At 40.8% G+C, this 23307-nt stretch overlaps 1 protein-coding gene across 1 annotated transcript in view; it reads left to right on the top strand.

Annotated features, from left to right (window-relative positions):
- The window catches only part of LOC103363067 (interleukin-1 receptor accessory protein-like 1-B), a gene marked incomplete at its 3' end in the record, with an annotated part of 170690 nt that overhangs the window by 125694 nt on the left and 21689 nt on the right, over window positions 1-23307 (top strand). The window contains exon 5 of the mRNA XM_008289670.1: window positions 1863-2016. Within this exon, the coding sequence (XP_008287892.1) occupies window positions 1863-2016 (154 nt within the window). The remainder of the gene's footprint in view (window positions 1-1862; window positions 2017-23307) is intronic.

The following is a 23307-nucleotide window of genomic DNA, read 5'->3' as shown; positions in this document are numbered from 1 at the left end:
AAAAGAATAATTAAAACAAAAAAAAAAAAAAAAAGACAAATTTGAGCACTTTACTGATGAGCAGTTGAGCCGTGGGCCAAAATACCTGCTTGTTCTTTTTTTTCTTTTTTTTTTAAATAGTTATTCTATTGGACCACAATTCAAAATCAATGTCATGATTTTCATAGAATTTTTATTTATTATTACCTTTGTCAATTTCAACATATTTCACTAATGTGAGGGTATGAATAAATTTGAGCACAACTGTAGGAGAAAAGTGTAAGAGCTGATATACATAACAATATAAAGGATTCCATGACTCTGTTAAGACACTGTGGTGCACAGAACCCACCAAAAGAGTCCAAAAAAAAACCCTGAAAAGACTGAATCTATTCTAAAATGATGCATAAAACATCTTGCCATTGCTGTAAGTCTAACTTTGCATAGATGTGAGATTTCTTCCCTGCTTTTAAAACCACATTTGACTAAAACAACCCAATTTACCTCAAATTACAAACATGACATCAAGAGACTGACTGACCAATATTCCTCATTTCCTCTGTGCTGCATGAACACCACATTAACTCACATATTCCGCCTGTGTGCATGAATAAATTATCAACTCGTGCCTACCTTTCCAGAGGATTAGCAAATTTAATAAATAAATTGGACTCAAACTTCTATTTTTGGCACTTGGGTTGGATCTTTTGATGCAAAAGTAATTACGTGTTTACATAGCTGATTGCTCCTGTTTAGAAAGCTCTGACGACGTTACCTAGCAACCGATCTACACGTTAGGGGTCAGCCTGTGAGCTTTTTTCAGAGTGATGCTGATTATTAGTAGTCACGGAGACAAGAGCTATATTATTATATATGAAACCGATATGTATTTACAGTGACACTAAAAGTCCGGAAATGTTTTAGTGTACTTATGTTTGACATGTTTAATGAAAAGAAAACTTTCCAGCATTTATCCGGCAGTGTTGATCGGCTGTTGCTGGTAATCAGGCAGCGCTGTGGGCGGGACGTTGATATAAATGTGGCAGATAGAGTGAAGCAAATGCATTAGAGCCAAAGTGGCACACTTTTACATTAATTTATTCCAACAGGAATCTGTTTTTTATATAAGCAAGGAAAACAGACCAACACAAATAATCAGAAAAAATGCTGAATATCGGATTCGATCATCAGCCCAACTGAAAATGTGACTCGTCTTTGCTCCCTGAGACATTTCTTCAATTATGATGATGCAACCTGATCCCAAAATTTAGGAAAAAGCTGACGCATAAACCCAGTAATGGTTTAGCAAATGTGTGATGCAGCCACATCCAGTATAGTCCTGCTTCATAATTATTAATGCACATAAATCTCAGTTTAAAACAGGATTTGCATCTGAAATCTGAAATAATTTGAGAAAGTTTGCTGTGTGTCTACTGTAAGGAAAGCTGCTGTAGTATTTTCTGACAGCATGTTTAGCAGGATTTTGCCTTTTTTCATCCTATACTTTCAAGACAAAATCAAAAATCTGACTGATGATTTCAGGTTTAGACTTAGATAAACTTTACTGATCCACAAGGGAAATTGTTTTATCACAATAGCACAAAATAAAATAAATAATTATGTAAGAATGTACAAAAAAATAAAAATAAGAAGTAAAAAAGCAAGCAGGAAAAAAAGAATACAATACAAAGATTTCCATATTTAATTTACAATTTACAGTCTTACAGGTTTTTTGTTTTTGGGGGGTTTTTTGTCTTTTATTTTCCAAGTAAGGAGGTAAAAGCATGTTTCCTGCTGATTTCCAACATCAGAATTGAAACCATGTAGCATATTTGCTTCATACTAACATGCTCTATTCCCTTTGTTTTCTATTTTGATTAAAGGAATGCAAGCCAAAGCAGTGGAGACAAACCATAGAAAGGAGGAGGGACACGCTGTCCATCAAGGAAGTACGGGAAGATGACATTGGGAATTACACCTGTGAACTGCCGTTTGGGAACTTTGTGGTACGAAGGACGACTGAGCTGTCCGTCACAGGTAAAGCAACATCCTACATTACTTCTCCTGCAGGTTCCTCGACTGCACAATCATCTGTTGAGCTGTTTTATTCTTTGGCATTTACCGAATAAGAGCCTGAAATCCTGCAGCAAAAAAAAAGGGAAGCGCACAATGAAGGCATCTATGCAAATGTACTTTTATTCAATGCATTTCTAAACAAAAGCAACTCCACCAAGTGGCCTCATTGTTGCTTCCGCGCACGGCGTCTGGCGATTGTTTTACTTACTGATTTATTTTTTTTTCTTAACATAGCAATTTGCTAAATAAAAACAGTTGCTTCAGGTTGCTTCTGAAAACCGATCGCGGCACCTTTTGCCAAAGTGTCGCAGTCAATAGAGTCGCTGTCTGTGTGACTTCGAGGCTGCTTTAATTGCTAAGTAGTGGAATTCACACAGAGCCACTTCAGCACTTTTTCTTAAGGCTGTTGAAATATTTAAGCCCTGAAAGTAAAGTGGGTGACAGATTGCTTGTCACGGACACTGTCACAGCCAAGGGTGACACAGCAGTGCCTGTGGATAGGGAGAACCCCCGAATTTACAACTTAATTACACGCATCTCTGTGTTTTTTAAGCGTACAGTATGTGTTTGGAATTAGTTCTGGTAGTTTGCGATCAATAAACAGCTTCTTTAGATTTTTTTCTTTTATTCTATTTTAACAGCTTTATTACTTGTATGCTGTTTTTAAGGTTTCCTCTTCCACGCTTTGAACATAATGAATCTTCCGGGACATAATATCACTTGCTGGATTTCAAATGGTCCTGCATCACTGATCTGCCCCGGCATAAAACGTTCATTTAAAAAAAACGCAGAGTTTTTTTTTTCTTTTGAGCGAAAGTGTTCCTGTGCTTTGTGCAATTTCACACAACCACAGCTTCTCCTCCGTGTGACTCATTTGCCTGAGCTGTGGTAGCTCATGTCTGCAAGGATACAAACAAATGCCGGATGACGCAGACTAAAGCAAAAAAAAAAAAAAAAAAGGAGAGAGAGAGAGAAGTTTGGGATGGCTAGAGGAGCTGTTTGGCTGTCGTCACCGCCGCCATCGCCGCGGTGTGACGGTCAGCGGCGCTTGCTGCTAACTGCTACTTGATTACACTTTGTGGCACCTTTAAAGAGACAAAGACAGACTCCAGCGAAGGCCGAACAAAAGCCATAAATCATTTTCTCACCAGCCTCAAAATGTCATCCTGGGAGAATAGTCTTAATCTCTCTATCTACTTTGGAGACATTCAGCATTTCAAAACAGGTAGCAAAAGATGATTGATGATTGGGCCGTGGCAGTAGAAGCGGCATTTATGATTGTTTAGAAAGAAATATACCCTTCACTTGATGTCTCTGTGGGTTTTCTCCCACATTCAGCCTGACTGGAGGTGTGAAGGTGTCTCTTTTCATTCTTCTGATAGACTGTCCAGAGCGTAGCCTGGTTTTTCGTCCAGTGAATGTAGGGTTCACTCCAGACCTGGCAAATGGAACAAAAAAAAATCAGGAACATACATCCTGTTTCGCTTTTTCTTTTTGGCACAGTTTCCTCAATCAGTCCTGTGTTTTACAACATTTCGAGCAGAAAATGTCAAACTCCAGAGTAGGTCACGAGCTGTACCCTTTCTCGGATGCAGAAATGCAAATAAACAGTTTCACCCCAACCTGACTTTTACTGTAAGTTACGAGATGCAATTTTGCCCCAAGGCAACAAAGTGTAATACAAGTTCTCATTGTTCTTTCTGAACTTGGAGGGCTTTTTATCTTTTCGAAAGCAATGCCAACATTCACTCTGCTTTTGGCTTGGTTGCTTTCCCTTTTCGGCAGAATTGCTTCCCTCCGAGTTTTTGGGTTTATTTATTTATTTGCTGCTTCTGATTGAAGAAGTTTTGAGTTTGCGTATGGAGTGTTTTCTTTTGTGCAGCCATGGTGGCTGTTCCAATCATGCTAACTACCCAGTTCTTTTTGATCTACCTTCTTCGTCTGTCTGCTGTCACTGCTTCAGTGCACATGAAACGCATCGCATCCTATAAGGAAGCGAATTTTGTTCTTGGAAAGAACTCCTGTGCACAGTGTTTAGACAAGTAAATGTAGAAACTTTCATGATTTGGGTGAACCGCTTCTTCACTCCATGAGCCTTGAACTTTCATGCCATCGTCATCAAAGGATAATTAATGTTGAACACTTTTTTTGACACATCCACTGGCTTCTTATTGAATCCGTGTCCTCCGCTGGTTTTATTATTCATTAATTTCGTTAGAAAAACACCCAAGTTTGTCTAATTTTCTCAATTAATCACGTTAACAAGCATTCTAGGGTTCAATTGTTTAGGAAATTGTCAGCCATTTATCCCCATTATATTCCCATCTAGTAGACTGGTGGAAAGAAGTATGAAATTGAACAAAAGTAACAACACGGCATCACAATTGAGCCAAACAAACTGATCTCCTGACTTAAGACAGAAAAGGCAAGTGTGCAAAAGTAACCCATTACCCATGATGTGTTATATACCTTTTTCAGCTTTTAGCAAGAAATTCACATAAAACCTTGAACTTCCCGCAAAACCTGAACTTTAGAAGTCCCTCTGTGGTCATTGATTAACCCTCTGAACCCTGAAGTAGAAAAGACTCCGAACTGTCTTTTGTGCAGGATGACTCAGTTACAATACCACAATTTGAAGCTGAATTTCTTTGATTGTATGTTTTTCAAAAAATGAAATATACAAAACCTGGACTCAGCCTGTCCAAGTGCTGATAGGTTTTCCCTTTACTGGAATAAAACGACATATAAGTCCACATACTCTAGATATTTTACTACTTACAGTTTTGAGCGCAGACTTGTTGAATGTGGTTCGAGGTTTTTGGGTGATTTCGCCACATATATTCAAAGCGGAAATTGATTCTGAAGAAGAATAGTGATGCACCTGTAAGTTAACAGGATTGATTTGTTTTGTATGAAACCCTTTTTGAGACGATCGTTAGTTTTAAGGCAGAGATGCTCAGCTGCTGAGTGCTTGTTTTGGTCACGGTGTGTCTTTCAACACATAAAAAAAGCACCATATGGATATTTTAAGATCGTTATAAAAATAAATAAATCATCAGAGAGGCTCTCTAAGAACAATATGAGGCTTTGATGAAAGTTTCATCCCACGTTCCACTGAACTTTAAAAATAAAATGCTGCATTTTGGATATATGCCAGAAAGGCAACAGTAGGACTGTTTATGCTGTTTCCATGTGTTGTTTGGTCGGCAATAGAAGTCCGCAGCGGTGGGACTGGCAACAGTGTAAGAAGTGTGGTTTATATTGCCGATGCTGCTTGGGCCAGCACAAGCCAGCGGTGTCCAGCTGTGTTAAATCACGCTGTAGCGTTTCAGTTAGCGCCACTGTGTGCTTTGTGATTCTTTGTTTTCGTGCAATTGTCGTTTCTTCTCTCCCATATTCCCCTGCGCTGTTTGGCTGTTTGGCTGTGCAGTTTATCCTCATTTCTGTCAATCATGAGGAATCTTCTGGTACGCCAACCAAAGACTCCAGCTTGCTCTAAATGGCCTCTTTTCCAAAAAAGCTAAAGAGAACCTGGACGTCTCTTTTCATAGGATATTGGTTGTTTTGGGGAAAACAGGTGACGTTGTAGCGTGTTGGTTACAGTTGCCTTGATTCATTTTTGTTGGTTGTGGCTCAGGTGGTGGAGCGGTTTGTCGTCTGAGCGCAAGGTTGGCGGTTCGATCCCCTGCCCCTCCACAGTTGAAGTGTCCTTGGGCAAGACAATGAACCCAAAGTTCCTCAATATGGCAGGCATTGGTGTATGAATGTGTATCTGCTCTAGAAACTTGTAAATAAGGTGGAAAACAGTGGCTACCTGACCTTTGCATACATTCTTTTTAAATCTGGAATAAGTATACATGATTCTTTATGTAATATCATCATCAACCTCCCACAGATAGTCCCAGTTCACCGTTACAGCCCCTGCCACTTGCCTCTTTATCAACAGCCTACAGGCCCTCTTAAAGCAGTGCAATGGGACAAAAGGTCAGATTCCATTTGATTATAATGAGCACAGCTAAAATCATAATGAGCTCCCTCACCGGGTGATTGGAAGCGACATTAATTTTTAAATGAAATTTGCGGTTTTACGACTTCTTTGTAAGGTGCACCGTTTGATGTCTTAGATTAAACGCCGCCGAATAAAGGGACGGTGATGAGATAGATATACAGGGGAGCAACAACTTTGGTGTGTAAAATAGACTGTCAGTGTAGCTAATGAGCTGGGACTGATGCTCTTAACCTGCTTTTCTTATTTTTGAACCAGCACGCAATGAAGTGTGTTTGGTTGAAGGGGAAAGATGGGGTGTGCTTAGCAGCGCCGGCATGCAAATAACCGAAAAGCCTGAGAGGTTGAAAACAATCACGAGAATGTCTCTCAGCATAAAGTGTTCCTGCCTCCCTCCTTAAAGTGACTCAACCCATATTTTACATGTCTTTAAAGCCTGAGCATTTTGAATTGACAGATCTGATACTCTGGTAGCTTTGTGGCTTCAAGCAATTCTTGATGCAACACTTGTTTCGACAGTCTTTCAGTCTGCCACATTCAAAACCAATTTCTCTTTGGTGAACAACAGTTTCTTGCTAGATAGAGTCATGCTATTTCAGTGTCTTGCTTACTATTGAATACTGTTGCACAGACTGCTTGGAAATAAAAAAGAACTGCCTCCTCAGCCCAGCTCTTGGATGATGGGATCCTTTCCCTTGATATGTGTTTTCTGTGGTGCATTTATAAGCGAGGGGCTACTTTCTGCAAATGTAGACAATGAAGTATATCAGAAGTACAAGTTAAGAACATGGATATCAAGTTGAGAACAAGACTGTTCGTTGCATGCAAACAGCTTCTTTTGGAACGTGGCCAAACCCAAGAATTGTCTGCTAAATTGTTTGCCAAATACAATAAAGAAGGAGCAAATCACTGTAAACATCTATTATCTTAAATATGGATGCTTATATTCATGTCGCTGCAATGCTTCTTATCATTATCAAGACAAATTACCAAACCAGCGACACTTTTCAGCAAGTCTAGATAAGACGATGCTGCATCTTTTTCGTAGAAAGGTTTTTGCAATATATTTATGCCATTTATGACTTGTATTTGCATGCAGTCTGCAAATATATGTTCTTATCTGGGCAAGAAAAAATGCCCAAGAGGGTTCCTTGTCTGAGAAGCCAATTCAACTGGAACTTGTTTAGATCCTTCAATCAACGTCTGGTGCTGGTCTGACTTGCATCATGATAACATCTTAGCCAGGTTTGTACAGTCCGGCCATATTCTTAAGACAAAAATCTACCCAACATATTAAAGGTCACCTAACCCCACCTCTCGCTGTTATCTCAAACTGCTGAGCAAAAGCAGATATCTGGGGAGCCCTTCCTCAGCTGGGATAAAATAAGCAGAACTTGAAAGTCTTCCGATGAGGCACAGCTAGGACATTAAAAACAAAGGTGACATAATTGTGATGTAGCTCTAGCAAACTGCCCCACTGCCAGTGTTTATCGGCTTCCAGTGAAAAACAGCAAGATTAGTGAAAAAGTAACACACAGGTGGGTGATACACTAAAGATTAAACCAACATAAAGTGTTTTAGGACGATATTAAGTTACCACAAACTGCCAGAACAGCTTCAGTATGCCTTGATTCTTTGAGTCTCTAGAACTCTACTGGAGGAGTGGAACAAATATGCCCACATTTGGTGTTTTGTTGATGATGTAAAGGTCAATATTCTCCTGTAGGTGTTTCATTTGGTTAAGATCTTGTGACTGGTAAGGCCCTGGAAAAAACCTATTCACTGACCCTTTGTGTTCCTTGGATGGAGGCAGTACCATCCTGAAAGAGAAAGCTCCCATCAGCAGAGGATAAAGGTGATCACTCAGAACAACTTTGTATTGATCTGCAGTGCCTGTTCCTTTTAAAGGGGACAAGGGAAGCCAAACCATGCCAGCGAAATGCCCCCTACAGCGTAACAAGCCACCGGATGCCTTCCCTGCAGGGATCTGGGGTTTTCCTTTAATTTTTCACCCATCTGTATATATGTCGTTTGCTACCTCAGTCACACACAGCTCTCATTTTCACATTGTAGTGGTCCTTGGAGAGGATCCCATATTGTTTCCCCAACTTTGTTCACAAATCAGCTCTGCTTACCTCATTTGCACATTGAAATCCAATTACAATGTGGTATCAAGGTGACTAGAAAGCCTCCTAATCATGTGTCACTATTTTAATAACACGCTAAATGTGGAAGAGCTCTCCTTGGGCAGTAACAGTTATGTTTTTTGAGATATTATTAGATTAAATTAACAGTTTTCTGGGGGTTGTGGTTTCTGGTAACACACCAGCAGCATTCTTTCAGCAAACATCTTGACCCTTGGGCTGTTCCAATGCTACTTTCTGCGCTATCATTCTGTTATGTTGTGTAAATTAATCTTTACAGCAATACCTAGGCTACATCACTCTACTGTTTTATCAGGCTAACGAAGTGAAATGATCAAACTACACTGGTGCTGAGACAGCAAAGTCATCATTAAGCAGCACAACCAGCTTTCCTCACAGCCTGAAGTTAAGCCTTCAATAGGGACATCAGACGCTTTCGGGGGAAACTTTTGTTTGTTTTCTTTTTGAATATTGGAATCATTGGTTTTTTTTTTTTTTTTGGGGTTTTTTTTCCCACCCTGGCCTGGCCCATCTTAGATGTCATTATCCATAATATATGCAAACCTGCCACCATGATGAATGTTACAGCTGAAACGTATTGATTTTTTTATACTTCAGTCTAGTCTATTGTTCTCCGGGAGCAGCCAAATGACTTTAGTTTTGCTGAGTAAAAAATAAATGTGGCATTTCGTTTTGGTGGCGGTGCGAGGGACATAAATAGCTCGTGGCGCAAGAACGGCAGCAGCAGAGTTTAAGTAAGTTGAAATAATCCATTTAGCATTCCGTCATTTACAGTATGAGCTCATTTTGTGAACAGTAAAATGTTAACAGGGCCCCTTGTTAATCCTAATAAACTGTTTACCTCTTTGGCTCGATGTGAGGCTCCTGCTTCTCTTATACCTCTATTCTGCAAAGCATATCTCCTGCCAGCACCATTTGGTGGCCATTACCAATTTCCTCTCCCATCCCTGAGTTGACTCATTAGCATATGAAGGAGGTTGGGATATAATTTGTCCTTTAATTGATGGAAGATAATTAATCTGGCCAAGGTGCCAGTAGAAAAGAGAAGTCGATGCACTGAGTGGATTCAGAGTGTAATCCTTTTCTTCTCGTGAATTAGGCGCCGTGTAATCAGCAGGTGCTCGATGAGGTTTATTAATTGTTGCATCTTTTTGATATCATTACCTTATTTTGTCGTTTTATTAGAAAACATACTGATGAATAAAAATGAAGCCTGTCATTATCCTGTAAGTCAGCTGTGATTTGAATTCATTGTCTCCAACTGTGGTCGATGGCGCATTCAGACTCTTTAATTCTTTAAAATTGAGAGTTATTTATTGAAGCATTGCGTTATGGTAGCCTTTGTTGTCGTCTTTTGTGCTTCGATTTAAATGTGCAGAAGTTACCAGTGAGGAATACACGCGGACACTTCTAATTGCTTGCTTCGTTTCCATTTTTTTTTGACCGCTTTCATGCCGTGCCCTTGGAATGGCATTATGATCTTCACACCCTCACAATGCTCTAAAGCGGTGGCACAGGTCCTTATGTGTGCTGTTCTCACCCCGCATCACATCGCAGTGGGAATTCAGTGGATTAATTAAGATTGTCACTCAAACATCTGGTTGCTGTGGAAATGGGCGACAGAGTATTTCTTGAACCTTCTGGCTTTTCCTTGGGCACGTGGATGTGGCTTGTTTGTCTATAATAGCCTGATAGAAGCATGAGGAAGAGGGAAACGTATAATGACACATTATTTCTGTGTGTAGGAAGGAATGCATGCATGCTGGGTATTCATACAGCGTATTAAATGAGGAACACCTACATGAACAGTGCGCTTGATGGAGCTGTTAAAAGTCCTTGATTTTCTTGATAGTGTTTCCAGTATTCAGTTTAACTGGGTAATTTGCATAAAAATAACTCTCTCTCATGCATACTTACAGTGTTTGTCGTATACGCTAGGGTATCCAGCTGTATTTAACGTAAACCAGGACATTTTTTTGGTCTCTAACCTTTACCCACACCCTGACCGGTCGAGGCAGATGATCATCCTCCTTGGTCCCGGTTCTAACGGAGGTTTTAAGGAGTTTCTTCTTTCCACTGTTGCCAAAATGTTGCTCAAAGAGAATTATTGGATTTGTTTTTCATTTTAATATAATATTGTAAGCTCTTGACCTTACTATGTGGCATGCCCTGCAACAACTTATGTTGTGAACTCAGTTTAATTGATTTAGCAAATTAACTAAAACAAAATATACATAAATAAAGCGTAGGCTGTAGTGAGTCCCTATAGCATGCAGTCTTGCCTCAGTCTAACATCTGGTTCCTTCCTTCTCATTTCACTAGAAACAGAAAACAATACATGTATATGGTCATTATTATCCAGCAAAAATACCAAAGTCAAGATTTTATTCAATCTCAACAGCTGTCTGACCAATCTGCAATTTAAAATACTTCCATACAGCTCCTTTAACGACAAAGTGACAGCCACAGTCTAGAACAGTTTATACTGTCGTATAGATTTAAAGGTTTTCGTGTGGGGTCTTTTTAAAGATTTTTGTTTATGTGTGCAATTTGGTTTGTTAATTTCACGATTTATTCCACTGGTGATCCTTATCTAAGCTCCTACAGTCTTCAACGGTTACGTCTGGACAGAGTTTACCTTCATAATTAATCCAAAAAGTTATGTGATGACAACTGTCCAAACTCCATTCATGGATGAGGACTGTAAAATGCAATTTAAAGCTGCCTTTAAACTAAAGCATCACACGTGGTTTGATACATAACTTGAATCAGATTTTTTCTCCCCAAGCTGATAATTGACCTTCATAAATACATGCATATTTCTGCATAACAGGACAGGAGCAGACTGATAAGTAGATCATGAGCATAGAAATGGGGCAAAACGTTCACCGGTGTGATACAGTTTATGCCGTCGCCATGCAGATTCCCTGCCAGGAGGAAGGCAGCCGTACGCTGTTATGAAATGCATTTGCGAAGAGCTCTTAAAACATGATGGATGGCATTTTGATCAATTGGAATGATTTTTTCATGTGGCCCGCTGCTTATGCTCCTAAACGAATTACTGGAAGAGGATCTCTGGAGAATATGAGGAGGACATCCCGTACACATTTATAATAATACAATGCAGCATTACGCTTGTCTGTCTTAAATACATGTACAAATTTACCAACGTAAACAGCAGGATTATTCAAAACAAAATGCCAAATCCAAGATGGCAGCTTATTTTTGTTGTTATAGTTTTAGTATGATAAGATTTATGATACCATATTTTTTTTATCACCTTCATTTTCTGCCTCAGCCATTTGTCACGTCCCACCGCTGCCATACTCTCGTACCCCAGTCAAGACCAAATATCAATCAGAACTGAAAGGCAGAACCTGAGGCTTTCCTTTACAGCCAATAATGGGAAGTCTCAGACTTTGACAGTGGCTTTTTCTCCTTCGCTTCTTCTTCTTCTTCTTCCACTACATTGTCCACTTGACTATGGCACCAGATTGAGGGTCTAGTTGCAAAAAGACACGACTGTAACAGCACCAATCTGGAATAAATGTGATATTTTGCCATCCGAGTATCTCTTCCAGTTCCAAATTAATCAACTGCTGTGTGAATATCGGGTGTGTGATTGCCGCCATTGTGGAATAAGGTTGAAATAACACGTGTGATGCAGAAGGAGGCTGCAACATGCTGAAACCCATCAGTTCTGGCATTGAAACTAAGATTGTTTGCAAAAATGTCCACTTGGAAGTGAATGTTTTTTCCAAGCAGTCTCATCCTGAGGGTTTTTTCTTTTAATAAAGTGTTCTTGACCTCCAATCAGACAAAGAAAAATAGGCAAGGTAACAAAAAAATAAAACCATAAAAGAATTTCAGCAGAGAGCTCCATCTTGCAAGAACAATATTTCGAGCAACTAACAGCAGAAAAACACAGTGAAAGCCTCGTCACGTGCTTTTACTGAAACCAGTAATTTAGCAAACCTGAATGGCAGCAAATGTTATCTTTTCAAAGTGTTCAAATTCATTACCTAGAAGTCATGTGGCCAGCATTTTATTTCCTGGAATGGCTGCAGGTGACGAACAAATTGTTTTCACACGAGCACGGCGCACCAATACCTCCTTCACTGACCATACCATAGCTAATTTAATTGGTTTTATGACATAATTTGGCCCCATTCATGGTGAAAAATGAGCGCTTTTGCACAACTGCAACAGTGCACACACGCTGTTGCGGCTCTTATTTGTGATTTTAGGTTGATTTCTTTTCATAAGCAGCTTTAATTTGCACATCAATTGGAGAAATCTTTTTAAAAAATCAGTAAAATGTTGTCTTTTTCCATCATAATTTGTGCCTTTTCGCTCTCTCACATGCAACATAGCATTATCATAACATTTGGCGAAAGCTGCTTATTTTCATTATGGTTTCATCTATATCAGTCTCTTTTATTATTAATCACACAATCTAAATGCCCATAATAAATTAACAGAGCCCGAGGAGTTTGCTTGTTTTGTCTGAACAACAGTAGCAGCGGCAGATAATAGTGGAAGGTGGAGCTTAATTAGCCATAGTCGACGGGGGGGGGAAATGTGTCAAAAAACACAATGCACCGTGATATTGATCAGTATTATGAGGCAGTAGCGCAAATAAAAGGAGAGCCACTTCCTCAGTCTAGCATGCATAATACAATATATGTATTGTTTCTGTATTAAGTTGCTGTGTTTTCTGTATTTGCATTGTAGCTCGGTATCTTGTAGGGTTTTCTATCCGCTAGTGAGGATGCTTTTTTTAGTCTGCTTTTGTGTATTTGAACTATCAGGGCCACAGTCAAGAGCAGAAAATCTGCATAACCGAGAAGCTGGAATGAGATAACATTAGTTTTGCTTGATAGCAGACAAGTGATGTATGAATTACACAAATGTTGGTGTTTTATTGTTCTGATAAATGTTGGACGACTTGTTTTTCTCAAGCTGTTGCCTTGATTATTTAAAGATCATTGATTTAACCCCTTAAAAACTCATCTCTGGGTGTCAGAGTTATATATTTAGAAGGGTTTTTTTTGATAGTATAATATCTTTGATAGATGTATCTCTATAGCATCTACAGCTCGAGCACACCAGCTCACCTACTCCTCTACTTAAACACTGTGATACTACCTTATGCTGCACAATGGGAAGTTGTAGCATTTTAGTAATTAGTCCATACACATCTGAGCTGATTTCTGACAAAAAATACCAAAAGAATTGGTTCCTTTGTTGTTGTTTTTTTTTTACCTATGAAGCCCTGAAAGTCTGAACGCATCAGTTTTAAGGTGGAAATACTAAGCCATTGCATTACCTAGCTCTTCTAGCATATAAAAAGTACATTATGGACATGTTAACAGGGTAAAAAATAGTTTTTTTTTCCTCAGAAGTGGTCTAACTCTTGCATATTCTGGTTAAATCAGGTTGATTTGAATAGGAGTGACTTGACTTTTGCACTCTTGCTCCGTTGCTAGACTTTCATCTCCCGCCGCCCCAGTCAGCGATGTGACTTTCCACCGTGTCCAGCTGTTTGCCATAACTCCCTTGTTTTTCAGCGGTGCCCCCCACGATCCCCCTGTGGTTTTGGCAGCCAGTTTGTTATGCGTTCCCCTGCCATCGCTACCCAACCCAGCAAGTTAACTCACCCCTGTGCTCTGATCAATCCGGCAGCAGTGTGTGTATACTGTAGTGCACACTCAGCATCCCGGTGGGTTTCCACCTGCTGGTGCCATCAAAGGAGCAGCACACAGGAGATGTGATTGCAGAGCTTACAGCAGGAGAGGAAGTGGGCGAAACAGGAGAGAAAATATCTGAGCATGAAGCATGTGCAGAGCGCGGTGTTCTCAGACTGGAGTGGTTACTTGGTTACTGTATATCAGTACAGGCTGTAATTTTACTGAAATATGCGTATTGCTGTCAAATGTGTTTTTTTGATTTGCTGGAAAAAAGGTGGTTTCAACATAATGATTTGACTGTGAATCCCAAAGATAAAACATTCATAGATACAGAGCTTGGGGAAATCTGTCTCCCTGCATTTGTATTCCTCCGTGTCCTTAGGTCTTCTACTCTGTTTGCATTGTTTGCTTCTATGAGACGGTGACAGGGAATTGGCAACGTGTGTGTAGATGCTGCTTTTCTTTTTTTCTTTTTTTTTCTTTTGCCTCGTCCTGGCAGATCTAGGCCCCATGAACAAACTGCCGAGGAAGAGCTCCAGGAATTAGTTTGACTTGGCCAGGTTTCCACAAGGTGAGATGACTTTGATCAGTGTCCCCTTGTTTGATGAGGTGGCACTTTCTGGGCACAAATGCTGTTTTAAGCAAACAAAGGACTATCTCTCTTGACATTTTATCGCAAAGACTCAGGACAGAGAGATAGCAAGCGTGTACTGAAGGTTTTTTATCTGTTTTTGTGCTTCATATCTCGTTGACATACGGTACATATCATTATCAGACATGGGAGAGCAAAACAGTTCCATTGCTGGATTGTCACATGCTGCACATACACATTAAATCATGTTTGTGTTGTGGTGTTTTTATACACTTTGTACTCTGGAGCAACCAAGGAGGTTGGGGTGGTGGACGGGTGAGTAGGGCTTTCATGGTTGAATTGATGTTGGTTGTCCTACAATCTTTTCTTAACCTTCAGCAAGTGTGTGCGAAGCTTTATCGTCACAAAGTTGCAATGACGTGAAACAAAACACTGGCATCAGTTATAATCTGAGATTTTGATGATAGAGGCACATCGTGGGAAAGTGTTAGCACCGACCAAACCACTTTAACAACTATAGTATTGCTTGATCTTGTCTGCCTGGTTACTTCACTGCCTTTATTGAAGTGTTTTTATATTATGTAATCTAAAACATATTCTGCAACACTTGGCGAAATAAGGAAGTAGAGGTCGACCGATATGGTGTTTTTTGTGAAGCTAATAACCGATATTTACCTTATTGCTTTGAGGCAACAGTGCTACCAACTGTGCCACCTTGCAGCCCCTAAAAAGGAACTTTTAAACATTTATTCTTCAGTGCTGATAGACTGTTACTCATGATGTGCAGCAAATCAGATCAGTATAGATAGCTGCATCAGAACCAAAACCACACATTAACTTTAAATCAGGGATCAGTTAGAAATAACATTACTGAGTATTACAAAAAAAAGCTGAATATTACAACCAGTAATTGGTCAGTGTGATAACTGGTCAATCCTTAAAAGGAATTATTTCTACTGTTGCCTTTGTTATTTTAGCCCCTACAGCAGTTGGCCGGCGAGGTAGCAAACTCCACGAGTGCAGACACTGCAAAGGTTTTGGAGAAGATGATTCATCGCTGCTCTTCCCTGTTTGTATTCCGCATTCCACCAACTCTTTTCCACGCGGCGCTCGAGGGCACTTAAAATGGCAACAAAAGCAGCGGGTGACTTAGTGCTTATTGTTTGGGTGCTCGTGGCGCGTGGCTTTACGCTGGTCTTTGTGAAAGCGTGATTAAACCGGCATCGACACAGAAACCTGAACTCCACATTATCCACCAAAAACTTTGTTGCCCGAGAGACGAGGCCTACGCGGAGCAGGTGAAACCGAGCAACAGATGCGATGTCGGCTTGAGCAGATGGTGCAAAGATCCAGAAAGGTCGGGTGATCTGTGTCTGCTGCCGCTATTGCCGCACATTGATTGGGTTCTTTTTAAGAAGGAAGACAGAAGCCCTGGCAATAATCCCTCCCCTTGCACGAAAGTGGGATCAAGAGCTTATAGGCTCTAATTACTAACAGTGGGAAGCTATTTGACATATTCCTCATGATTTGACAGGTATAACGATGCTTTTGAGGAATATTGCTTTCTCTGACGGCAGAAACTGAACTGCAGGAAAGATAAGTTTTAAATTAAAATAAATGCGCTCCATACCCAATCTCTAATCTTCACGTTGAAGTAAAAAATTAACGCACAAATACACATGAAAGTGAATCACCCTCGGTTACATTTCAGCTGCTTTAGCATCCCTAAAGTGACTGTCACCTTTGCAGCGGCCTTCTGTCATACATCTTGTCAAATATCTATCAATTAGCTAACTGTGCTTACAAATGCTCCTCTGACACCCCATACATCTGGGATTGCTAATTAAGATGACGTGTTACATAATTAATGCCTTCACTCCACTAATTAGCGCTCACTTAGTGCCTTAGCTTTTGAGATGTGAAAATCCGTGCTTAAACTAGCGTTAATGTAATTCCGCACCGCAGTGACATGGAGGAAGAGATCACAGTAAGAGACGGAGGAAAAAAAAGCAAAATTCCACATCGGCTTTAGTGGAACATAAAGATCACCGTGTACGGACTTGCGTAAAAGTCCAAGGTTTGTCCTCTATTTCGTGTGAGTCCACAGGTCTGTACTGATTTTGAGTGACTTTAAATTTATGGCTCCTCTCAAGGCCAGGGGTACATACGTCTGCAGCCTGGAAGATATTTTTTCTCCCTCCTTCCCCTGCCTCTCCTATCTCTGACAGTTTGTAGAAATGCCCCATCAAGGACACTTCAGCCACGTGTCAATCCACCGATTCCGCCAGAGAGATAAGGAGGTGGGAAGGGCTGGCGGATGGGACTCTTGCATAATTTATAGTGAGCAAAAATCAATTTTGTGGCATAAATTACTCTGATGTTAATTAGTTGCAGATTGGTCTTTTACAAAAGGTGCATTCTAAATCACTTCAGGGAGACAGTCGCTGCACCGAGACGGGACCGAACTGTTCAGCTGGGGATGATTTCACATGATGTCGTGATGGAACATATGATGTGTGCTTATTTGGAACACGACCAAACAGTTTGGTCCCTGACAATTTTTTTTGTTCAGTCCCTCTGCTGGTAAAATCAGGAACTTAAGCAGGGAAGCGTTTGTGTTCGTGAAGTCAAGTAAATCCTCTTGCTCCTTACTCCCTCCATCTTTTTCACACGCCGACACGCACTCTTAATGCTGCACACACATAGGAACGCCAGCGCACAAACCACCCTCGGTCAGGGAGATTGCTTACCAGCGCTTAGTTCAGTGGCGATGCCCAGTTGGGCCTTGATGTAATGGAAATTGATTGCACTGCTCCCAGGCTACACTGTCATGACAAGTTATTTTAATGGCACTAAAGCAGGCTTATGTTGAAGTTTAAAAGGAGGGGGGCGGAGCAGAACAGTGACTCGGGGCACATTTGCAGCATTGCAAGGCTTTTTATTTATTTATGTGAAAGCACAATGTTTCTCAAGGAAAAAAAAAAAAGGAACCAGAGACGGCAAGTTTACAATGAAAGATTGAAAAGAAAATGATGGGGTTTGGATGGGTGATGGAGGTGACAGTTTCCAACCATTTTCTGCCCGCTCCAGAGTTACCACCCAAGAAGTGGCTGCGATGATTGAAGCCAGCCACAAAAGTTATAATTAAAGGATGATTTGTGCTTTTCAGTGTATATTTAGGTGTCAGTTCTGCGACAGTACAGTATAGTACATACAAGCTGTACACTATATGTGCCCATTTATCCCAGTAGTAGCCTGTCAACAGGAGAGGGAGGAAATTTTCAGCCAAGATGAAATCTGTTGTTTATTGGCTTCACACAGGTAATGGCTCCAACATAAGAGCTGCGACAGAAGTTTCTCTTTGTGCCTCCGCTGTTTGTTCCCTTCCCCATATAGCTGTGGAGAATAATACCAATATTGAAGGAAGAAGCTTTAGTCTGCTGCCATTTCTTAAGTGATGTGAGGTCGTTTCTTGTCAGCAACTCCTATCGAGAGGTCATCTGTGGCTTGCTGACATGTGCATTTGTATTATTAACAGAAACTTGGCCGTTCTTTGCCATGGGCAAACATCTGCAGAAGCTGTTTATATCTGCCATTATTTTTTTCACTATTTTTCTTTTCTCCCGACTTTACCTCGCTTTACGCTAAACAAAATGATTCATATCATAAGCAAAAGACATGCAGGAGTACTTAAGAGCCTCGTAACACAATCACTTCCTAATTTATTTTAAAGTTTAATGGCATTGTGAGTTTAATGGCATTTCAGATTGCAACGTCTCTATAATAAATTATGATGGCTCATGCATGAGCACTTCAAGTAATGTGTTTCCCTCATGTTTTGTCCGCAGGCCAATTAAGGCTCACTGTGTGACAGTCTGGCCAAATCAAAAGGTCCCTGCACTCCTTGACAGCTAAAGCAGCCAATTAAAATCCTGCGCCCGGCCTGAAACTGCCGTCGCCGCCCACCACGAGTGATCATTACCGCGTATGTGGGTTGGACGGGATCCACAGGCGGCGTATTGATTGCGAAAACTGATCTCTCGCGTTGGACAAAGCGAGCGAGGGTCGTCATGCTTAACAGTGATGAAGGTGTCAAGTCAGATTTTGGGCAGGAGAAAGTTGCAAACACACACTTTATATACACACAAATGCCCCCCGCTGTGCTGATTGCCCATGCCGGTGTCACTGTCCACTGTGCACAGCAGTAAGCCTCATCACACGGGTCAGCAGAGCCAAGACCTCACTCACATACTGCTTGATCATCTGAACAAGTCCGGAAATTAACTTTGATGTGGAAGGTCTGTGGGCGAGCGGCTCAGGTCCACGAGGGGGAAAAGAGGTGGCTGGTCAGCTGCATCTGTGGGCGAAATGTGTTTGCCACATGCAGAGATATGAAAGAGAGCATGAGAGAGGAGGAGTGCGAGAGAGAGAGTGAGCAAGAAACCACCCCCATATACTCAACTCACTCCTATACTTCAAATATGCCTAATTCATATTCAGCTCACATGGAGTTGTGGGCTTATAGAAGTAGATTTAATACATCTCAGCTCTCTCTGTGACAGATCTGGAGGATGTCTAAATTAGATTGTAATTTCAGTGAACTATCTCTTGCTATACATACAGGGGCAGACCTATCATTAGCACTAAGTGCCCCCCTGTGTGGCATTAGAAAGTGCTGTGATTTGCATACCTTATTGTGTTTGTGCATCCGTGCTGTCGATGAATGATGCACCTGCATTTGCACAATTACAGTGACCCACAGTGGACATGATGGTAACTGACAAACTTTCTTCATATCAAGCAACCATCATGTCAACAAGATCTCCTATAAATGACAGGACGGTTGTATTCATGACCTGTGTTGCAAATCTGAAATTGACTTGGTGCATTAAAAATTGATCTAATGACTATCCTTAGCATGACAGAGTTGATGTACAGTCAGAATTATCACTTAGTGCTGAAGTTCTTCTGTTGAGCTAAGGGCTGTACTACAAATTAAGTTCAACATAGCCGGGCTTTCTTTGAGTTAGCCAGCTAAGCAAAACCTAAAACACCAATCAGAGATAATGGGTATCATGTGTTTTATACATTTAATTCTATGTAACTCAGGCTTTCTTCTTCAGACTCCCATAAAACGAGGTGTTTGACGCATCATGTGCCTCTTCTTCCACGCAAAAAAAAATAAAAAATGAATCAACCACATGCTACCTACTTCGGTTCAGAGGAACAGGTTGTTATAATAAAGAGATATGAGGACTATAAAAACGTATTGCGATAAAAAGCGCTGTTAATGCAAGTGACAGCAGAGAGGAATGCTGTTGGAAAATTGTTAATCGCGTAATTAAATGTATTTATTTTAGCACTCTGTGCACTCTTAATGCAGCCACTTATTTCTAACGTGACAGCTCTTAAACTTTAAACCTTACATATGAAACATGATACTAAAGGCGTGCATTTAGGTCTGTCACTGTCCCATAATTAAGGATATCACTTTGGCTTTTGGCCAAATCAAAGCGAGCTTAATGTTAATGATTGAATATGCTCTGTAATAAATACCAATAGACTAATCAATTTGCTAATTTGTGCTCTAATAGCTGCAGTGTAAAACGGCGGCACACAGCATAAAAGCACGTTTGGGTGTTTTCTGCATCACCGATGGAATGCATGTAGGTTCCCATGGCAACGGACCACATACAGTTTGCCCTTATACTGTAACTGCACAGCTTCGTTCAGTGGCATTTACTGTACGGCTCAACAGGTTTGCACATGTAACATAGTCCCTCTAAACCAAAGCTAGAAGGAGAGTGAATACTGGACTGACAGGCGCAAACAATGTCCAGAAATGAATGTTGCTGCCTGTCCACCAAATAGGCAACAGTTTAGTAACACGTTTACTTCATAAGGTGATCATGCTCTGTGCAGGTTGTTTTGTTTTCAGCCTCTTCCATTATCACAATTATTGCTTTAAGATCTTTTTTTAAATGATAAAACTGCAGGTGTTTTCTCTGTTGAGTTTTCAATATTCTTCCAGGAAAGCTACAAGTAACATTGAATCTGTCCTGCCAACATGTGGTGCATCTGTGGCTCTCGCCTGATGTAGCTCAGGAATTGAATTACATGTTACAAGTTTTCAGAAAAAAACAGAATAACAAGGTCACTTAATTCAATTCAACACAATCTCACATTAATAAGAACAAAAATTTCAATAAAACAATGCGAGACGAATGTGCGAAGATCTCTTGAGATATTGGAAATCTGGATATTGACAGAAAATATCTTATTTTCTCTTTTTTTATGATGGGAAACCAATGTCATAATAAGAAGAAAAGATCTTATTATTATGAGTAAAGCATAGATTTTCTTTCGTCCCCATAACATGAATGCATTTCTGCTCTGTGCTAATTGGCCTGCAGGGGTTGCTGCATAATTCTGCTGGACAACCTTTTTTTTCCTGCACAGCTCTTGTATGCATTTTCCTTGGAGGCCACCCAGTGTGCAGGAAAATGCAGGAAATAAATAATTAGATTGTTGTTATATGTGCACAAATTGCCCCAGATATGTGTAGGTTTGTGTATATTCCAGCCACTATAGAGCCATATTTCCTCTTTGTTTGCAAATCTGCTCCAATGTTTTCTTCTGGCAACTGTGTTTGAAAAAAAGAAGTCAGTCGGAGCTCCTAAGAGTGTCAGATCTTCAGCTGTTACAATGAGGAAACTGTACCGATGTGCATCTCAATGGACTGATCTTTAATATATTTAAGGATTCTGCTTTATCAAACGCCCACCTGCATTACTTTCCCACCTGCAGTCTGCTCACAACCGCTGTGATCAAACTGACTCGACACTCAGCTCCCATTATGTTCACATGATCAGAGCTGTTTAGTGCATATGTATGAAGGACATCACCTCTCCTGCTCCTTTTTTTTTTTTCTCTCCCAACTCTCTGTAATATAATTCTCCAATCCAAACATAAACCACGACCTTTACTTTGACCTTAATGAGGTGAAACAATCATTTTATATTTAAGCGTCTGATATAAGTTCCCGGGAGCTATCAAAGAATTTTTATCTTTAAATTTAAAGAAAAAAAAAGTCACTCTGTCCTTCCATTTCTGCGTAAAATGCTGTGTCAGATTATCACGACCTGATGAGGACATTTTTTAAGAAAGAAATTTTCTGGTGAGGAGTGTGCAGGAAGATTTTGTCCATAGTCTAAAAGGCTTTTTATTTTTTTCAACATCTTGAACTAAATGGAACAGAAAGTGGAATAATTGCAGGGTGCAGAGATGCCCCAGTCTCCTACTGTTCTAACTGCATGTCTGGAAAGACTAACTAACTTAAAAAAAATGGTTTTCTAGTCATGAGTTGCACTCTTTGCAGAGGCTTAAATCTTGCATAAACGTCTCCCTCTCCTCCCCTTCATCTATGTATAGCACATCCCCCCTTCGAATGGCTGTAGTGGATTTAAAAGGTGAAATCAATAAAGCTTTCACCTGGCTCATTCTAGTTCATGGAAAGAGCAGGCTGTCCTAACATTTTGCACACTCAGTGGTTTTACACTGCCGACTTAAATTAGTGTATTTCATGCCATTGAGACACAGCTCTGATCTTTTAAAATCCTCTTTTCAACAATACAGAAACAAGAAGGGGAAAAAAACGCATGTAAATTCAGAATCTCTCAGCTGAGCATCAGTACAGTTCGGGCCCTCCCTTGGGGGGACAGCGGATTCAGGAGGAGGGTGGGGGTTAGCACAGACCAGCGATGTAGGGCACCACAATGGCAAAGCTACCCCTGCTGGCGCCGGGCACCAACCACTGACCTGTTTAAACAGCTGGAACGTTTGGCACTGCCTGCCTCCGGAGATTTGCAGGGGCTACTGGCAAAGGGGGTTGAGAGGAAGGAAGAGCGGTGGGGGAGGCGGTGGGGGGAGGGGAGAAAGAGGCGGTAGAGTCGGGAAGGGGAGGAGAGGGGATGCATGGGGAGGCACAGCGGCGTGGCTGGGAGGAGGGACTCGCGGCTCGGCAATAGGGGGCCACTGTGCAGAAATGGCACCGAGCAGGAATTAAACAGGCCACTGGCAACAAGCTGAGGAGGAGGAGGAGGCTGGAATGGAGTCGAAGTCAAATAGACACAGTTTTTTAATGAGGGGTCTGGGCGGTTTAGGCGCTCGAATGGCACGAATGGGTGAACGGGACAAATAATAAATAGATTGTCGGGAAGCGCCGATGCCAACTGTTTTGTTTCCATTAAGAGAGAAAAAAGGTCTGTGTGTGTTTTGGAAAGGTTGAGGCTGTGTGTTCGGGGGCGTGGGAGGTTACTGACTCACACAAGGGAGCACTTAACAGCTTGTGGCAGAGGGCTGGAGGTGGGGTGGGGGTCTGTGATAGATATGCATGTTTTGCATAAGTGTTCACTGGCATTAGTCAGGTCACATTTAGATTTTTAGTTTTTTTTTTAACTGCTATATGAAGCTGCTTTTTATAGAGATGGTTGTGGCAGCTGGTGTGCCAGCCTCTACAACTAAACCCTTTGCACTGATGCACAGACAATATCTGTGCCAGGGCAGAATGATGAGCGTTCAGTCGAACAAAAAGGTTAAGGTTAGGACAGGTGAAGAGGCTGTGAGTACATCAGCAAAGGTAATTTAACACTCCGGCATCAAAAAAACCCACAGCAGGTTTATAAGACATGTTTTCTAATAAAATTGCCAGAATTGCTCCACTTATCAGAAACTGTGAAAACAAGAAGAATAATGGTGTTATTTACTTTTACAACGGTCCTTGAACTCATCATGTGTGAA

Source organism: Stegastes partitus, unplaced genomic scaffold (genome assembly GCF_000690725.1).
Source record: "Stegastes partitus isolate 25-593 unplaced genomic scaffold, Stegastes_partitus-1.0.2 Scaffold630, whole genome shotgun sequence".
Taxonomy (NCBI): domain Eukaryota; kingdom Metazoa; phylum Chordata; class Actinopteri; family Pomacentridae; genus Stegastes; species Stegastes partitus.
Note: the sequence above shows the minus strand (reverse complement) of the source record. Positions and strands in the feature narration are given on the sequence as shown.